The sequence below is a fragment of the Leptinotarsa decemlineata genome, unplaced genomic scaffold, assembly GCF_025532065.1.
Source record: "Leptinotarsa decemlineata unplaced genomic scaffold, Ldec_3_MD MMD2_tig00026299_RagTag_RagTag, whole genome shotgun sequence".
NCBI classification, from domain to species: Eukaryota; Metazoa; Arthropoda; class Insecta; order Coleoptera; family Chrysomelidae; genus Leptinotarsa; species Leptinotarsa decemlineata.
In genome coordinates, this window is record NW_027412676.1 from 5,163,015 (window position 1) to 5,183,603 (window position 20,589).

The following is a 20,589-nucleotide window of genomic DNA, read 5'->3' on the forward strand; positions in this document are numbered from 1 at the left end:
GGAGGGTCGATAGAAAGATTTCTATCTCAACGTTTCGAAAATATAAACCAACCAGTGTTTCTTGCACTTTTTCCTTCTCAAATAAACATTCTGAAACCTTTTCGGTAAATGCCAAAGAAGATTCAAAATATGGAATAAGTCGTCTGCTGCTGCCGTAAACGTCATCAATGGTATATGCCAGTGGGGCCAACCTGCGGCTCGCGAGCCACATGCGGATCTTTGAAGGATTATTTGTGTCTTTAGATGAATGTACCCGAGTCAAGCTCCCTTTTTCATTTTCCTGCTATTAAAAAAATAGTATTATTCTGTGTATTTCAGAATGTCTTTTTGAATTAATTAATGAGAACAAATATGAAAGACAAGGTTGTGTGAGTTAGGTCCAAAGAGAAGGGGTCTATTCGACCTTCCACTGCAACCCGCAAGGATTCATTGTGGCTCACACCGATTCATACTCGACCAAACTCAGCTCCTTAACGAAGTCGATTAGCTTGTATGGTGAATGGTCTTTCAGGTGAGAAGGTCAGAGTACGGCTCTGCGACACACACTGTCTTCCAACAGTACGAGTCTCTGCATATGATGATTGAAATGACAGTGACCTGTAAGAAGGCCTGTTAGACATCGAAGTTCATCCCTACTGTAGTCCAACAACTGCTTGGTATCAAGCTTCGAAGTTGGAGTGAGCCAATCCTGAAAGATTCTGCCGGAAGTTCATAAATCTTCTTGCCATGCAGGTGTTCAATCTTTGTTTGGCAAAGCCTAAAGCGATGATTCTGGTCCGATGAAGCTGCTTGCGGCACCCTCCTTTGCAAAAGAGTCAGCAGACTCATTGCCTTCCAGGCCAGTAAAGCCAGAAATCCAGACCAGAGATGATCTGTTGAGTCTTCCTTTCGAGGAGAGTCGATAGGAAGATTTCTATCTCAACATTTTGAGAATGAAAACTCTCCAGTATATCTTGCATTTTTTCTTCTCAAATTAACATTTTCAAACCACTCCGGTAAATGCCAAAGAAGATTCAAAATATGGAATAGGTCAACTGCTGCTGTGGTAAACATCATCAGTGGTATTAGTCTAATCAACAAGTTCAAAAACATGAAAAATAGAGATACAGGTCCTGAAAATATAAGCGATAGCTCATTCGATTCGGAATCACCTCTAAAAAACGGTTTTGAAGGATTTTGGTGCAGGTAAAAAATTGCAATTGTTATTAACAAAATAAGATTTAAAAAAATGGTATTTAGTTTTTCGTTAATAACTCAAAAAATATTAATATTTAAGCTATTTTGAAAAACGCTCGTAAAAGAGGAGGCAATTTCCGATAAAAAATTTTCGAATCTCAAAACTCTGACTCCATTATTTATAATTTTGATTTGACGTTGGAAATAGGGTTTCGCGCGGCTGTTACGGCATGCGCGCGCTGCCGCTAAAGAGAGTTTATCAAAAGGAATAATTTTTTTATAACATAAAATGTCATTTTAAAAATTTGAAAAAAATCTGGTATCTTCTTAACACTTGAATGAATCGAATCCTGTAGAAAAATAAGTTTTATCATAATTTTTCGAAAAATTATTCAATTGTTAACTAGCAAATTTTTTTCCCAATCTCCGTTGGCATAAATAATGGGATAAAAGGTATGAATAATTGGCCTATAAATTTTAAACTTCGTGGAGCTCTTTTGATATATATACTTCATACGATCCTGCGATAAAAACTGATGAAAATTTAGCAATTTGTTAATTATGATTTTTTATAACTATTGCAAAATGAATTATCTAAAAATTGTTGATTATTTTTTTTTCAATTTATATTTAGCCATGTCTGTTTTCACATCAGACAATGGCAGTTACTAACATAGTAACTAACGGCAATTCAAACACACCGATCAATATTAAGTGATCAGCATCTCAAAGAATATATGAGAAGTGGTGTCACCAATTTTTCACAAAATCTAGAAGAATTATCGAAAGAGTAAAATTATCAAAATAAGTAAAATAAAGGTGTCTAATTTTTAATATTGAAATTCAATACAGATATGTTGTTCTTTCATTCAATATATATAATTTCTGTAAAAACAATTTTTCAATCTTTTTTGCATATCTTTTAAACACGCATTCAATTGCGTTTCGCAAAAAATTTCAAATTTTAGAAAATGGCTCGGGTTTTCAAGGAGCTTGGCCATTTCTGGTATATGCGTTGACTACGAAGACGACAGTTAGTCATTATTGAGACTTCGAAATACTATCTTCGTCCTCACAGTCAACGCATATACCACTGATGATATCTGTGGCAGTAGCAGACGAAACGTTTCAATCGACCCGGTCAGATTTTGTTTTCTCTAATGGTGACTCCGACCGTGAAAGCCTATCTTCTTGAATGTCAAAGTTGTTGATTGACTTTTGAATCATAAGATGTAGTATACTCGTGAATAAAAGAATGAAAGAAATATTGCAATTCTGCTACTTTGCATGTTTTTCTTCAAGACGGGTAGCTGAGTCCGTTCGATTTCTCATAAGCTAAATGAAATTTTCTCCTCTCCTCTTCGGGTTCATGCCGCCGAAGCAAAAATATAAGTAGCCACGAAATTCCTAGCTTCAGACACAATTATTGAAAAGAGAATTATTGACGAACAGCATATTTTTCTTTGTGAATTTCCATTCTTGAATTTATGCAGTTACTTTTTGGGGTGAACTAGAAGTTTTGCCCATTTTACATCTAATAAAGTTCCCAATTATATATTTTCTTCAGATTACAAGGGTGGAAATTCCAAAAAGGTCAATGAGAAACTTTCATTTCCTCAACAAAAAATGACATATGTTTGATAATTTTTGCATAAACTTATTAAATCTTGAGCAAGAAAAATACGTTACCGATGAAGACATTCAGTGAATTCCCAAATTATTTTTTCAATCAAACTAATCAATACAGTTCATTATATGATTTTCACTATAAAAGAGTTTTACAAAAACCAAAACCGCGACACGAAGCTATTGTATAGCGAAACATGTGTCGCGATTTATGTAAAACCCTTTTATAGTGAAAATCATACAATAAACTGTATTGATTAGTTTGTTGATATGGATCATCAAGTATTGGCCAGTTGTATTCAATTTTTTCAATCCTTTGATTTCGAATTTACCAATAATTTCAAAATCATTATTACCTTCCTCTAGAGTACTGACTTGTACTGTTTGACTAGGATCACTCAATCCCAATCGGTTTTCGGCCAATATCCTCAAATGATAAACTTGTGCCGGATGTAAATTCTGAAGCGTAGTAGTAGTTTGTGAGCCTGGTACAGTCACCTTCATTGGCTGATTCAACCATGCTTCTATAAAAATAAATTGATTATTTATGAATGGAAGAGAAAGAAAATTTATATTGAAAATTGAATGATGAATGAAACATTATTCTTCAACTTTTCATTGCCATTCTGACGAATTTTTTTTTAAAAAAAAGAAAAACAACCAAATGACTCGTTCAGATGACGCATTCACTCTTCAATAGACGAAAGGTAAACTTCTGGATGGATACAAGAAAAAATCGGGAAAATGTGAACAAGAATTAAATTCGAAGGCCCTGAAATTTTTCAACTATAAAAAAATAATGAAAAAAAGTGAAATATTATTTTGGTTGAAAGATGTTCTCAATATGATAATCAACATCGGAGACCAAATGGAAAATTATATGAATGTTGATTGTTGAAGGTTATACGCTGCTTCTACGCACATTTATACAGAGTAATTATGAAATTAGTGAGAATTAAAATGTTTCACTGAAATTTTCAAAATATATTGAAGCAGTGAGATTTTCTTTATATTTATCCACTGTAACCTGACCAGATATTGCACTTTTGTTTGAAAGTAGTTGACAAGGTTTCATCGTGAATTTTATCAGTTCTACTATGAGTCGAAATCTATGAAAAAACAAATAAAATTAAAATGAAAAGCTGAAATGTGAATTATATTAAGAAAAGAAATGAAAATACAATAAAACGAATAGAATAATCAACATACGAAATGAAAATGACTACAGAGTGAGAAGAAATGAAAGATAATGAAAATGAAAATAAGAAAAAATAAAAAAAATAAAATAAAAACTGAAAAAGATTCCCAACCAAGTTTATTCACGACGTTTCGATTGTGGATACTGACAATCGAAACATCGTGAAGAAATATGGTTTGAGATCTTTTTCAATTTTTGAATTCATTTTGAATTTTTAGCTTATTTTTAATCTTTTTCATTTCTCTTTACTCTATAGCCATTTCCATTGAGTATCTTGATTATTTTATTCGTATTATTGTATTCTCATTCCAGGTTTCATTTCATAATATCAGATATTCATTTTAATTCTATTTGTTCTTTTTCAGATTTCGATTCATAGTAGAATCATATTAGATGATGGAAGTCTGAGCTGATGTAATTCAGATATTGTACTTGCTGTGTATTATCCACCACGTAGAGTTAGACAAACTTGATAAATAAACTGGTAAACATTATGATGGAATAGGTATCTCAAATTACTAACCAGCAGATATCAATTTGACGTTACAAGGATTCATAGATTCAGATCTAGCATGTGATACATTTGATATGGAATCCAATTGACGGCTACACCAACTTTTTGAAAATAATCCATCATTTAGACCGGTGAAAAGCAAATAACACAGATTTCATTCCCAATAGAAGCTAAATACGTATTACAAATTTTGATTGAAAACATGTAACCAGATCAACCATTGTTTCTACAAAGGATACAACTCCATCTTCCTTCGCAACCTATCTATGCATAAACAGGTTTTGACTAGGATTGAATTATTTCCGATGAACTTGGATGCGATATGTGGAGGAAAACTGGGATTTGTTTGTTCGAAAATAACTGAGGAAGAGAATTTTGTTTCGACTCAACTTCAAATCTGCGAATATTGGATTTACAGATGGAATGGAGCATAGCGAGCAACTATCAATCTTTGTTCTCTTAGTTATGAGAAATGTTGAGTGTTTACAATTTGATATCAGCAGAAGGAATAGCAGTACCACAAGATGTTCTCTTGATAGCCTCCAACAAAATCGGCTGAACTGAACCTTATGAAGTTTTTACGTTTCCATGAATGAGAAAATGATTGAGTAAAATCTCATCAGGAACATTGCTTTAAGTAACGAGTATCCTGTACCTGTGGAGTAGCGAGGGTCAGTGTAAGCCCACAGTACTTAGGCCACATGTGACCCATTGTACATCCTCCGGAGAAGTTGTCCTCCTAGGTCATCGTCCATCCTGTCCTTTCTAGGAAGGTGGATAGGTAACTGGGAGACATCTCCTTTATATCGGCAGGTGTAGGCCAAGACTCGCCGAACACACTCTCTTATTGACGATAACTCCGGGTACTCGCACAGGACATGCCTGACAGTCTCATTTTCCTGTTCACACATCCTGCATAGAGGTGTGTCCACTAGCCCCATATTATGGAGGTGTTTCCTTAGTTGACAGTGGCCAGTCAGAAATCTTACTGTTAGGCGTAGATTTTTCCTGGTCATTGCCAGATATTTATTTGGCGCCAGCTTCCCAGGGTCGCCCAAGGTGATCCTGGCAAGATTACACCATTTGGTTTGGTTCCATCTCTTTAAGGATTGAGCATGGGTGTAACATTTGACTAGTTCCACAATTGTCGAAGTCATCAGGCCGTAGGTGCCACTAGGTCCTAAAATTCTTAGACCAGTCGCTTCCTTGGCTAAAGAGTCGGCAATGCGATTACCTTCACTCCTGTCGTGCCCATTAACCCACCTCAGGATGATGTTATCATCTACCGAGGCTTTGGCTGAATCTTGGTGACACTCTAGTACTAGCCTTGATGTTATACGTTGTATGTTCAAGGCTAATAGGGCGAAGTCTGCTGTCAGTGCAGATTGTTATGTTTTTGCCAGAAATTCCTTTCTTGGTTATTTCTTTTGTGGCGATTGAGATACCAGCCAGTTCTGTTTGGACCACGCTGGTATTTCTCCCATTCCCCACTTAATTCTTAGGCTTAGTGATCTGGAGTACACTCCACACCCTGAGCCTTCTTTGGTTTTTGAGCAGTCTTTATAAATCCGTATTGCATTTGTATCATCTGACTCTATGTTCCGCTTAATTTTCATTTTGTAGGGTTTATTAAACACAAACCTGGATTCAATTGAATCGCTTGTTGCCTGCAGCAGGGGTTGCGCAGTAAGCGCTTCTCGCTACAGATCCAGCCTCAATTGACCCATTCCTATTTCGAGGTTCACACCAGCTGTGCGCAATCGTACCATGGCCATTAACGCAACCTCTTTAACGTACAGATCCAGAGGGGTCAGACCCGTGATTAATTCCATTGCCGCGGTTGGTGTTGTTTTCATGGCTCCTGTGATGTTTAAACAAGCCAGTTGCTGTATTTGGTATAATTTTTGGATGGCCGTTGTTTGTAGAACTTTCGGTCCCCATGCAATCGCTCCATACGTTAACATAGGTCTTATTATTGCAGTATGGATCCAGGTGACCACATGGGGTGAAAAACCCCATGCGCATCCCACTGTCCTCCGACATTGCTTATGAGCCACGTATGCTCTTTTTGCTCTACTCTGTAGATGAGAGTTCCATGTTAGCTTACTGTCGAGGATAGTACCAAGGTATTTTACCACTTCAGCGAAGTTTAGTTTGCTTTTGAAGATTTCGGGAGATATTAAGCCCGTTAAACTTCTTTTCCTGGTGAAAAGGACCATCTCAGTCTTCTTGGGATTGATCGACACTGAGTGTTCCTTACACCATGTTTCTATTAATTTGAGCCCATCCTGCGCTCTATCGCACAGTATGTTTACAAATTTGCCGGTCTGCAAGATAACTATGTCATCTGTGTATGCAATTGTGTAGAATCCATTTTTGTTAAGGTGATTAATCAGGGTGTCCAGAACTATGTGCCAGAGAAGGAGCGATAAGACCCCTCCCAGTGGACATCCCCTCATGACCAGTCCTTTCACTGTGATGGCTCCTACAATAATACTAATTACTTTACTAGAGACCATCTTGAGTATCCATTCTCCTACTACCAGGGGAACATTCCTGGAGTGTAGTTGATGGGTAATTGTTGGAAAGGTTGTTTTATCAAACGCTCCCTCGATTTCTATGAATATACCCAGGGTGGATTCTTTGTTGTCCATTGATCTCACGATTCTGCCAACCACATGGTGTAGGGCAGAATCAGTAGACCCTCCCGGAGTATATGCATGCTGATTTGGATGAAGTGGGTTGTGATTTAAGTAATGAGTATTCTGCAAATATAAATGACTTCGTACATTTTCAACTTTTCGATAAGTTATTTATATTTAGTTTGGTATGAACAACAAGTAACAGGCGATCCTGATGACAAGAACACAAACTGCAAAGTCAGATATTTTGGAAATTAGATGCGAGGATTGTGAAAAGAAATGCCAAGTAAGACTAGACGAACTATTTGAAATCGTTGAAAAGCACAAAACGTATTCGATTTCGTAGACCAGAAAAGTCTAGTATAACTAGTTGCCACTCAATGAATGAAGATCGCGCAAAATTCTAACAAATGGCACTAAACCTTTGTATACCTTTGAAAATCAGTGAAGAAGGTATCACAAAAGCGGCTGTGTGTTCACTATTCATGAACCAATCATTTGGGTGTCAATCCTGTTGCATACAAATAGGCAAAATTAATAAAAGGCAGCTCATTTCCTGATGATGTTAACTTCAATGATGAAACGCACGTCAATACGAGTGCTTGGTTCTGTTGATCGGAGCAGTGCTTGTGAAATTGATTCATACGTTGGTTTAAAAACGATTTGTATGAGGACACCAAGAGCTTATCATATTATACAGGGTGTAACTGAATAAGTGTAAAACATTCAAGAAGGTGATTCCTAATCGAAAAATAGATAGGATTTTTCTTACAAAGAAACTTCATTGGATCATTCCTTGTTAAGATACAGCCCCTTAAAGGGGGTACATAAAACAATTTTTTCCACAAGCACTGAAAAAGTTACAATAGTGAAATCAACCTGACGTTTTGTACTACCAAAAAGACATTTTGCCAGTAATTTATTTGGTTTACCCCATGGTTGTGAGGGGTGGAAAACGCTACCCCTTAAATTTATTTCCAATGTAACTTTTTGTCTTATTATTTGTTTACCACTTAAAAATTTATTTCCTATAGCCTGTTTCATTCTTAACAAAAAATGTCTCTTTGGGTTTTTTGCCCAAAATAAACCAGTTCGCAGCAAAAAATTATTTTACGAACAACTACAGAGATACATCGTCATAAATGCGAACTGGATTTATTGTTATTTTGCAGTTAGTACCTGCATTGAACGGTTGAAGGGTAATGAACGAAACTAATTTATTAATAACAAATCACACAACATGTAGAAATCATAGTAAATGTTCAATATGTCTTCCTTCAGACATTACGCATGCGTCTAGACGTCGGCGCATTGAGTCACGTATTCGCTCAAATATTCCTGGAGTCTCTCTGATACGATAAACCAAATGCTGTAAATGGCCCCAAATAGGGAAATCGAAAGGATTGAGATCCGGGGATCGAGCGGGCCAGTTCTGTGGTCCTCCTCGACCTATCCACTGATTTGCATATGTTTCAGTTGAATGCTGACGTGCTACTTGACTAAAATGGGTGGAAGCCCCATTATGCATAAAAAACATATCCCTTCTGACGCCCAAAGGAACTTCCTCCAGTAGTACTGGATGCACTTCTCTTAAGAATTGAACGTATGCCTCACCATTTAATCGAGGAGCTAGAAAATGAGGCCTAATTAAATCATCCCCAATAACTCCGAGCCACACGTTAACAGAAAACTGTTTTTGATGGTTAGTTTCGAAAATAGCGTGAGGGTTTTTATCAGCCCATATGTGGTAATTATGAAAATTGATAATTTCGTCCCGAGAAAAACTACATTCTTCTGTGAATTCTATCGTCTTCAGAAAGTCACAATTTCTTCTAATAATTTCTAGCATCCAATTGCAAAATTCAAGACAGTTCGGAAAGTCTCGCGGTAATAGTGTCTGTACTCGTTGCAGATGGTGAGGGTATGAGAGTTGTTCCTTTAATATTCGAAATACAGTCATATGATCAACATTTAGCTGAAAAGCAATATTTCTAGTACATGTAGTAGGTTGTTCTTCAATCAAATTAAGTACTGCTTCTTCAAGCTGTGGTGTTCGTACTTCTCGATGGCGACCACAATCCTGCGTTCTTTTGTCGAATGAACAATATTCTCGTAATCGTTGATGAAGTCGAGCAAATATTCTATGTGAAGGATGCTGCCGTTGAGGATACATTTCAGCATATCTTCTAGGAGCTTCTAACAAAACAAGTGAATTATTAAAGTAACAAATTAAGAACAGAACAACAACACACAATTAGTATTAATTGAATTTCAAAAATTCCTGAACTGACAGCGTCATACCAATTTAATTGTCACTATCGCTAATAGCGACCTACTAGATAGATTAGTTTCGTATTTTCGCATTTATGACGATGTATCTCTGTAGTTGTTCCTAAAATATTTTTTTGCTGCGAACTGGTTCATTTTGGGCAAAAAACCCAGGAGACATTTTTTTTTTGTTTAGAGTGAAACAGGGTATCGAAAATGAAATTTTAAATAGTAAACAAATAATAAGACAAAAAGTTACATTGGAAATACATTTTAGGGGTTGCGTTTTCCACCCCTTACAATCATGGGATAAACCAAACAAAACGTCAGGTTAATTTCAATATTGTAACTTTTTTAGTGCTTGTGAAAAAAATTGTTATACAAATTTTATGTACCCCCTTTCTTTATATGAAAGATCCTATCTTTTTTTTGATGAGGAATCACCTCCTTAAATGTTTTGCACTTATTTAGTTAGATATCTATCATATTCTGAGAGATCTTATGAGGAATGGAATGGCAGAAAATCTGTGCTTTGAATGAAAAAAGGAATTCCGCACACAATTTGGATAATACTATCCATGTACGTCAAGCAAATTGGCATCTCAAAAGATAATCGTATTAGTTACGTCAGTGAATTTGAAATACTTTCACGTTATTATTGATTAATTCATTGGAAAATCGTTAAACTTACCTGCTCCTGACTTATACTGAACGATATAGCTCGTAATGGGACTATTTCCGGCGTACGGTTGAGTCCAAGAAACTCCTAGGGAGCGTGAGAACTGATCCATCACTCGAACGTTTCTCGGCGGTTCAGGAATTTCTTGCACGATCAACTGAATATTCATATCGTCAGTGCCGTATGCGTTCGTCGCTGAGCATATGAAAATACCGGTGTCCTGTCTTATGCTTCGCTCTATTCCCAACTCTGACACCATTCCTTCCGCCAGCATTTGCTCGCGTACTGAATATCTAGAGAGAGAAGTGATGAGACTATGCATATTGATGGAAAACAGTATAATAATAATTTGATGAAATATTAGAGTAGGTATTTATTATTCATGAACTGTAGAGACAAATAAAGTTATATTGAGCTTGAGGTTTTGGTATTTGGATTTGAATTTACGTGAAGAGTGTGTCTCATGATTATCGCTTCCTACAGGTGGCTGAGAAAATTCAAATGAATACAAATCATTTCATTTGTTGTAATTATTTGACCTCCTGCGTTCGAAGTTGTGATATCTTGATGTTTTATTTGAACAGATAAATAACCTACTGAACGATTTATTATATTATAAACGTGAACTTCGGAATGTGTTCAGATCTATATTCCTGGACCTGACCTTCAACATCGATCAATATCACAAAGACAAAAAGTGCTGTTCTCGATTGTAAAAAATGAAGTATAAGAACCGACTTATAAGAAGTATAAGAAATACTTTACATTATAACTTTTGCAGTCAATCCAATGAAGAAACAAAACAAAACAGACCGGCGACATTGAATTCATCAAAAATATTCTATCCTGAGAAAGATTTGGTGGTTCTGGACCATTCATAACGATGCTTGGGGCAACAAAATCAGCGAAAATATTTGCATATTTGTTAAAATGTTCGAAAAAACTGTTCATCTATTTTTTCAGAAAATTACTCGAGTAATTTCGGTGCCAGTAAAGAAAATAGAATATTTCAATTCTGAGAAGCACAGAATTAGTTTGAAGAGAAATTTCCGGAGGGATAAGAAATGGATAGTTGTGAATGACCAACAACGAAATCATTATCTTCATTATTAATGATTGTTTTTTTAAAGAGTTTCACAACCAATGAATATACAGGCTGATTCTTTTATCATGTGGTAACATTGCTATCTCCTAAACCGTAACAGATACGAAGACGATTGAATGTAACTGTCATCGAGAACAATATAATGGTCGAAGAAAATTTACGGGGAATCTCATCTTTCCCGAGTTATACGGCGAAAACAGAAAATGCCGTTTATTGTGTTTTTCGAATGGAATTGTTATTTCGGAGAATATAAAAAAAGAAAAATGTTATTGTATTCGAAGTGTACTATGACGATGTAATAATGAATATTTGATAAAACTTTTCGTGTCAACATGGCCACCATCAACTTTGTTTTTAATACGGACCTGTCTTTTTTATTACAGATATTGATAAAACGATAAATTCACAATCCAAGGGTATATCACATTGGATATTTTAATAGCGTTTCATTTGAAATAACCACCATCATCAGTGACAACAATCAAACAGAAAAACAATTTATTTTATCATGAACTTTTAGGAAAAATGAAACCAATACGGAAAATCAAAGCTACATGGCAAACTATACTGAATGCTCGAATTGGCGACCTCTTTGTTGAATGCACATAAGTTGTCGGTCCAGACAATTTTTGTGAGAGTTTTCTAGCATAATAGGTGTAATACTGGTATATGCGTCTCTAATTTTTTTATTGAGATGGTCGATATCAGTACTTGGTGTTGTAAAAACTTTATCCTTTATGTAACCCTAGACAAAAAATCTAAAGGAGTAAGATCTGGGGATCGACCAGTTAATTGGCCAGTTAATTGGTCCGTTGTTTCCAATCCATTTTCTTGGGAATATTGTATCTAAATGTTCCTTCATTATTGCTGCATTATAGAGAGGAGCGCCGTCTTGTTGAAAATATTGTATTTCATGGCGGATATTCAGTGGCAATTCATCTAAGTAACCATCGAATTCATTGAATAAGAAATGAAGATACATGTCACCATTCAAATGATCATTGTAAAAGGAAGGGCCAAGGATGTTTGTTCCCACAATTCCCAACCAAACATTTATTCCGAACCTTTTTTGGAAATTGGTTTACCTATGTAAATGTTCTTTTGTATTATTCCACCTAAAATGGATATTTCTGTTAAACCAACCATTGTTGGTGAATTTTAATTCGTCCGTCTATATTACTTTTTTTACAAATATTTCCAACTTCCTTATTTCTACATGTTAACCACTTCGCAAATCGTACCCTCTTTCCGTGATCCTTTTCATTGAGGTGAGGAACTTTTCGTATCCTGTAGCATTCATATTATTTGTTCGTTTTCAAAATAGTTCTGGTGGATTTTACAGAAATCCCCATTGAGTGGGCAATTTCTCGTAAAGAACAATCTTGATAAGCATAATTTTTGTAACTGGTCAATACTAAATACAACATTCATTTGATTTCCCACACTTCCAGTAACCACACATTTCCTTGTTTTCTGTCTGTCAAATGCACCATAGTCCCTCAAATTTCTTTCTAATCGTCTGAACATTTGGATGTTCGGAATACGACGGTTCGGGTATAACTCAACATACATATTCCTTGCCAAAAGAGGATGTCTATTTGATTTTGCATAACTAATTAGCATATCAGTCCTTTCATAATTTGAATACATCTTTGATATGTTCATAAACGTCTGACAGTTCTTAACAGATATCAACAAAGCATTCAGTTTTCCTGTCATAGAAAACAAGCAAAGCCTACGCGTTTAAGATGGTAAATGAACTGAGATGCTATTTGATCATACCAAATTATATAACAATCGAATTTTGACCAAAAACTGATATTTTCGTTACGTCCAAGATTGATAATTATAAAAATATTACGAATTATAATTAATTAAGGATAAGCCTAGAAAGAAGGATTACGGCAATACAAAAATTTCCAAAAGGTACCAATTTTCATTGTGTTAGGGTACCTACCTGTCGAATTCATTTGGTTGTCTGAATTATATTTTGAAGAAATCAATTTACAAAAGAAATAACGACAGGACCGTAATTTAAAATTGTTATCACGTATGATGGTAGTTATTTCAAATGAAACGCTATAAAATATCAAATGTGATAAACCCTAGGATTGTGAACTATTACTATATCAATATCTGTTATGGAAAAGGCAGGTCCGTATTTGAAAAAAAGTTGATAGTGGCCATGTTGACACGAAACGTTTTGTCAAATATTAATTATTACATCGTCATAGTACATTTCGAATATATTTTGTCTTTCCATTTTTTGATATTCTCCGAAATAACAATTCCATTCGATAAAAACGAAAAAAGGGAGTACCTCATACATTTTCTTCGACAATTGTATTGTTCCCGATGACAGTTACCTTTTTTCCCATTTACCAGTCTTCGTATCTGTTACAGTTTAGAATATAGCAATGTTACCACATGATACAAGAAACGGCCTGTATATATATTGAATGACAGAAAAAAAATGGGTGCTTAAAAGCAACGCTGTCAAAATCAATGTATTTGAAAGGTAATTTCAAACATTCAACTTTTTCAACATCTCAACATATCAATCTTGCACACCAATCTCACTCAACCAAAATGCGTGCAATTTTAAAATTGTCAAAACATAACCTCCAAATTTCATCGAATTATTTATCAGTATAGTTGATTAGCAAAACTTGGTGCATTCACGATATAACTTCGATAAATATTCATTAGTGATAAACAGTGTGTTACACTGGCACTCAATGTATGATTTATTGAGAGTGTTTCTTCTTTAGCAGTAGCAAAGAGACGAATTCCTTTTTTTACTCCAACACTGCTTTCTGCTTGTCTTTCTTTCTGCTTCTCCAAGTACCAAGGCCTTTGTGGATTTCTCTCGTCTACGTTTCGAGACCATTGTCTATTGCCACTTGGCCTTGCTTCTCTTTCCTTTGGAACCATTGTGGATATCTACTTGGTTCTGCCTATCTTTTTTCTTCCAATCCTCTACGCTTCTGGACCTTTGTGAATATTCACTGGGGTCAACTTATAGGTACCGAGGTTATCAAAACTGACTCGGATTGATTAAAGTACGGCGCTTTGCAGTTTCGTAAAGTTTTGCTTCCATGGCCCGCTGGTCGATATCATCATCGTAGCCTGAGACGCTTTTGCCGCACTCCCACCAATTCGAGCCTCAGTAACGTTTGTTTTACTAACATCATTGCATGCTCCTTTCCGCCACTGTGAGTAGTTGATTGAAAATTTATGATAGTGGTTTTATGTGAATAGAGATGTAGAATCAATATGTTTGTTTTTTTTAATAGTGGAACATCTTCGTAACTGGTAAACAGGTTGAATTCACAGTAAAGTCAAATAAAATCTGACTTTCTGGCTTCTAGATTACCGTTTCTCCACTGTAGCTGCCCGGTATAGTGGTGCCTTGTGTCACTTAAAACTTACATGGATGACTCCCGAGATCCAGTCCGTTCCGTCAAAGAACGTCATATATTTCGTTGACGTAATTAAAAGCGTTACAGATTATTTTTTTTTACAAAATCACTCGCTGAGGCATTATTTCAGTGGAATGAGAAATATCGAATCTCATTATGGGTGACGAAAAGTTTTCACTGAGTTTGGTGCCGGAATTCACATATTTCTCTAAATGATAGTTCTAAATAATTTCAAGATATAACCTGAAAAATCGCTTTTGTGGTAGTATTTATACAGGAAAAATAGGCTTTTACAAAACTTTGAAAACTCTTCAATTTCCATCTGTTTCTCTTTTACGCATAGATACCTATTATTACATGATCATATACAGGACAAGGTTGGTCCACCACGACAATTGGAAAATCATATTAACTTTTGGGTTTTTAATTACAAATCAGTAATTACATAACGTTTGAATTTCCTTTAAAATATTGTTTTTTTATTCTGATCATCAAAGGACTCTTTATTATTAATAAAAAATTCCATGAATTTCTACTGTGAGACACATGATAGTTTCGATATAAGCAAAGGATTGATCAAAAAACATCATTTCTGAGATGTCATTTCTAACCTTTGATCGCCATCTTTCGAAATTTGCTGACCGCCAACTTTCCATGTTATTTCCATAGGAGTATCTCCCAAAGCTGAACATTGTAGATGTGCTGGCTCCCCTTTCACTACCTGTACTTGTTTAGATTTTTGTGGGAAGTGAGCCGGAGCTGGAAAACAAGATGAAAAATATTAATTATTCTAACTAACTATGAAAACGAATTAATATCGATGAATTGACTCACCATTTACCCTCAGGAATATAACTTTACTGACTCCAGATTCTATATTGTTTTTAGCTTCACATAGATATTGTCCTTCGTTCTCTTTCGAAATTTGTAAGAAAACTAGAGATCCGTTTTGGTACTGCTGAGCGTTTGGTTCGAAGAGGAAATCTTTATATTCACCTGGTTGTTCCCCTGTATGAGAATATCCAGACGTTACATTCTAAATAATTGGGTAATGAAATAAGTGGGAAAATAGGATGCCATAGAATGTATTCAAGAAATAGAATTGAAAAAGTTAGAGAACCAATAAAAAAAAAATTACCCTCTTACAAAGACGCCATACATGGGATCAAACCCCGCATATCAAAATAAACTAGGGAATTATGTTGATTCATTAAAGAAAATAGCTTTGGCATCTGAATATCGGCTACAAAATAAGAAATTTCGTTATTTTACCACAGTTTTCACTGCAAACAAGTAATAAGATGTTACCAAAACCAATACTAAATAGCGTTGTTTCAATTTGTCATGTTCATCATATATATATATATATATATATATATATATATATATATATATATATATATATATATATATATATATATATATATAAGAGCCACCGGTATACAGCTGTTTCAGCCTATTGGGCATCGTCAGTACCGGGCAGGCGGTCCTCGATTGAAGACAAAATGAGAAAAAACCAAGAAAGTACTTGATAAAAATAGCTGCGTAAACGCAAGCGAAACATAAGTGGAATATGGGAATGATCAAAGAGTACTTATCTATTTATTTTTTGATTTTCATGGAATTATTTTCCAGCAGCTTGACTGCATTAACCTTTCAGATTTTATATATATATATATATATATATATATATATATATATATATATATATATATATATATATATATATATTAGAGCTGAACACATTAAGCATAGAGCTAATGACGAGACTTGGGGGCAAGGGAGATTGCAACCTCGTCCTCGAGTCACGTAAATTCAGTTCCAAGTGATTTTTGAAAATGGCTTCGAATCAGCAGCCGTAACATTTTTGAAGAATCATTCAGAATTGATACTCGATACAAGATGTGATAAAGGCAACGCAACAGTAATTATGAAAAAATCCGATTATATTGAGAAATCTTTTGCGATTATTAATGATAGTGAGTCTTATGTCAAACTTAATAAAGATCCTGTTTCAACAATACAAGAGAAGGCAAATAAAATCATCACAGCTTTGAAAAAGTTTAAAATGATATCAGAAGAAGAAGCAAAAATGTACATGATTTCATGTACATGATATCACCCAAATATTATGGACTCCTTAAAATACATAAACCTAATTTGAAACTGAGACCCATTATTTCTTTCACTGATGCTCCAAATAGCAAAATTGCCCAAATGGTCACAAAAAATCTCACTGATGCTTATAATTATGGAAATGAATTCTATATTAAGGATTCTTTCGATTTTCACAATTTTATAAATGAAAAATCATTACTTCCAGATTCTATTCTGATCAGCCTTGATGTGATTTCACTTTCCAGCAATATACCAAGAATTTAGTGGAGAAAAGTGTAATCAAAAGATTGAATGATATAAATGAAAAATGTTCAATACAACAAAAAAAAATTATTGAACTAATTAATTTCATCCTCAATTCTCAGAAGTTGAGGAGAAACTTGTGCGAGCTAAGGACTAACGAGGTCTCACTTATTAACGTGTGATTCCCAACACGGTAGATACTATAAACAAATTCTTGATACAGCAATTGGGAGTTACTATTTCTACTATTGTAGCTCAATACGTAATGGACGATATTTTTGAAAACATACTTCCCAAACTAAATTTTGAAATTTCATTTTTAAAGAAATACGTTGACGATGTCATTTGTGCAATAGCTTATGACGAATCTAATGAAATTCATTATGTTGTTGATAGATATGATAAAAATTACAATTCACTATCGAAAAAAAAAATTAGACCCTTCCTTTTCTTGATACAAGAGTTATCCGTAAAACTGATAACTCCTTGATTACTGATTGGTATATCAAACCTAATAATTCAGGAAGATATATCAATCACTATTTTTTCATAAAAAATCAGTTAACATCAATTTAATACTCTGTTTGAAAAAAATAATAGAAAAATTAGTACACCCTTCCCTCAAGCAAAAAAATCTCAGACTTCTTAGAGACATATTGATCGAAAATTCTCATCCCAGAAAACTTCTCAATGAAATGATTTTCAATACTGGCAGTAATACAAATTCCGATGTAATCGACAGAAATGTATGTAATGATAGTTTACTTATCAATGTTTCTTATAAATCTATACCTAACCTTGGAAATATATCTTCAAATATCATAAAACTGTTTCCCATTGGATAAAATATGCCAAAAAATATTAAAACTATAAAGAATTTGAATACTAAATTGAAAGATGAAACGGATACCTACAACTAAAATGTGATTTATAACATTCCTTGTAACAATTGTAACTTGGATTATATTGGAACAACATCTAGAATTTTTAATGATAGAATAACTTCACATGAAAGTGATATAAAGCTTAATAAGAAATCATTCGCATTAGCACAATATTCTATAGAAATAGGACATACACCAAATTACTCTAATAACAAAGTTTTATACACAGAAAAAAATATTTCTAAACGCCTTGTTCTTGAAATGGTTGAAATTAATAAGTCTTCTGTTTGTATGAATAATGAAACTTACATTGATAATCTCAGCGGTACATACAGTAACTAACTGGAACTACATTAAAAACATAATAATAATGGAAATTGTATCAATCAATAACTCTTTCTTTAAAGTCTAAGATTATGAAATCATCATACCCATTGAAAAATGACATTTATGTGAAGGTATGACATTTGTCAAATCCAAAGTAATCCTATACATGTTTAACTCTCTTCGTCAATTAATATGTTCATTTTATTGTTTTGACTCATTTTTACTGTGTGATTTGTGATTTTTTCAATGGCGATAAAACTGACAACACAATAAATTATAGGCCCTGAAGACGCTTCCCATTAGAAGCGAAAGCTTCTATTGTGTTTTTTATTAATATTGTTAATTTATTTGGTACCTACCTACTATAATTACTTTCATTCTTAAACCTCTCAAAAATTAATAAGCACGCCCCCAAGTCTTGTCATTAGCTCTATGCTTGCTGTGTTCAGCTCTAAGTGACCAGTGCGAACACAGCAATATATATGTACATATATATATATATATATATATATATATATATATATATATATATATATATATATATATATATATATATATATATATATATATGTATATGTACATATATATATACATATACATATATGTATATATATATATATATATATATATATATATATATATATATGCTGAACTGGTTTTTCCGGGTATTTGATCCGTGTATGTGATATTATCTCTAATTTCACCGACGTTTCAACAAAATCTCATATGTCATTATCAAGGTGTGCTGTTACGTGTTCAGAAGTTTGTTGACCTTGCTCAACTCACTTCTTACTATAATGGTAAAATGGTATTCGTTACGTGTTCAGAGATAGAGTAGTCCATAAACCCTCTACTACCTACTATTTAAATGTTGTTGAGTTTTACCTGAGTTCTTCTTCTTCTTAGTTGACCTCATCTCCACGTTAAGGTATCGAATATGAAATCTGAAGTTTTCACGGATAGGAATATGCTGAACTGGTTTTTCCGGGTATTTGATCCGTGTATGTGATATTATCTCTAATTTCACCGACGTTTCGACAAAATCTCATTTGTCATTATCAAGGTGTGCTGTTACGTGTTCAGAAGTTTGTTGACCTTGCTCAACTCACTTCTTACTATAATGGTAAAATGGTATTCGTTACGTGTTCAGAGATAGAGTAGTCCATAAACCCTCTACTACCTACTATTTAAATGTTGTTGAGTTTTACCTGAGTTCTTCTTCTTCTTAGTTGACCTCATCTCCACGTTAAGGTTTCGAATATGAAATCTGAAGTTTTCACGGATAGGAATATGCTGAACTGGTTTTTCCGGGTATTTGATCCGTGTATGTGATATTATCTCTAATTTCACCGACGTTTCGACAAAATCTCATTTGTCATTATCAAGGTGTGCTGTTACGTGTTCAGAAGTTTGTTGACCTTGCTCAACTCACTTCTTACTATAATGGTAAAATGGTATTCGTTACGTGTTCAGAGATAGAGTAGTCCATAAACCGTCTACTACCTACTATTTAAATGTTGTTGAGTTTTACCTGAGTTCTTCTTCTTCTTAGTTGACCTCATCTCCCCGTTGAGTTATCGAATATGAAATCTGAAGTTTTCACGGATAGGAATATGCTAAACTGGTTTTTCCGGGTATTTGATCCGTGTATGTGATATTATCTCTAATTTCACCGACGTTTTGACAAAATCTCATTTGTCATTATCAAGGTGTGCTGTTACGTGTTCAGAAGTTTGTTGACCTTGCTCAACTCACTTCTTACTATAATGGTAAAATGGTATTCGTTACGTGTTCAGAGATAGAGTAGTCCATAAACCCTCTACTACCTACTATTTAAATGTTGTTGAGTTTCACCTGAGCTCTTCTTCTTCTTAGTTGACCTCATCTCCCCGTTAATGTATCGAATATGAAATCTGAAGTTTTCACGGATAGGAATACGCTGAACTGGTTTTTCCGGGTATTTGATCCGTGTATGTGATATTATCTCTAATTTCACCGACGTTTCGACAAAATCTCATTTGTCATTATCAAGGTGTGCTGTTACGTGTTCAGAAGTTTGTTGACCTTGCTCAACTCACTTCTTACTATAATGGTAAAATGGTATTCGTTACGTGTTCAGAGATAGAGTAGTCCATAAACCCTCTACTACCTACTATTTAAATGTTGTTGAGTTTTACCTGACTTCTTCTTCTTAGTTGACCTCAGCTCCCCGTTAAGGTATCGAATATGAAATCTGAAGTTCCATTTGAAGAGAACGTTGTCTCATCTGTCCATAAAATTTTACACGGAAACTTCACATTTTCTTCTCTCTTTCCTTGAAACCAGAATGAAAACCCCAAACGGACATCAAAATCTCGTTCTTTAAATGTGTTAATACATTTTGGCTT

At 34.4% G+C, this 20,589-nt stretch overlaps 1 protein-coding gene across 2 annotated transcripts in view; it reads right to left on the reverse strand.

The window, feature by feature from the left end:
- The window catches only part of Dscam4 (Down syndrome cell adhesion molecule 4), a 585,723-nt gene that overhangs the window by 45,878 nt on the left and 519,256 nt on the right, over positions 1-20,589 (reverse strand). For both annotated transcript variants that reach the window (XM_074180747.1, XM_074180746.1), the window contains exons 12-15: positions 15,465-15,638; positions 15,242-15,389; positions 10,116-10,396; positions 3,159-3,326 (exon numbers count right to left, since the gene is read on the reverse strand). In XM_074180747.1, coding sequence (XP_074036848.1) covers positions 3,159-3,326; positions 10,116-10,396; positions 15,242-15,389; positions 15,465-15,638 — 771 coding nt within the window. The remainder of the gene's footprint in view (positions 1-3,158; positions 3,327-10,115; positions 10,397-15,241; positions 15,390-15,464; positions 15,639-20,589) is intronic.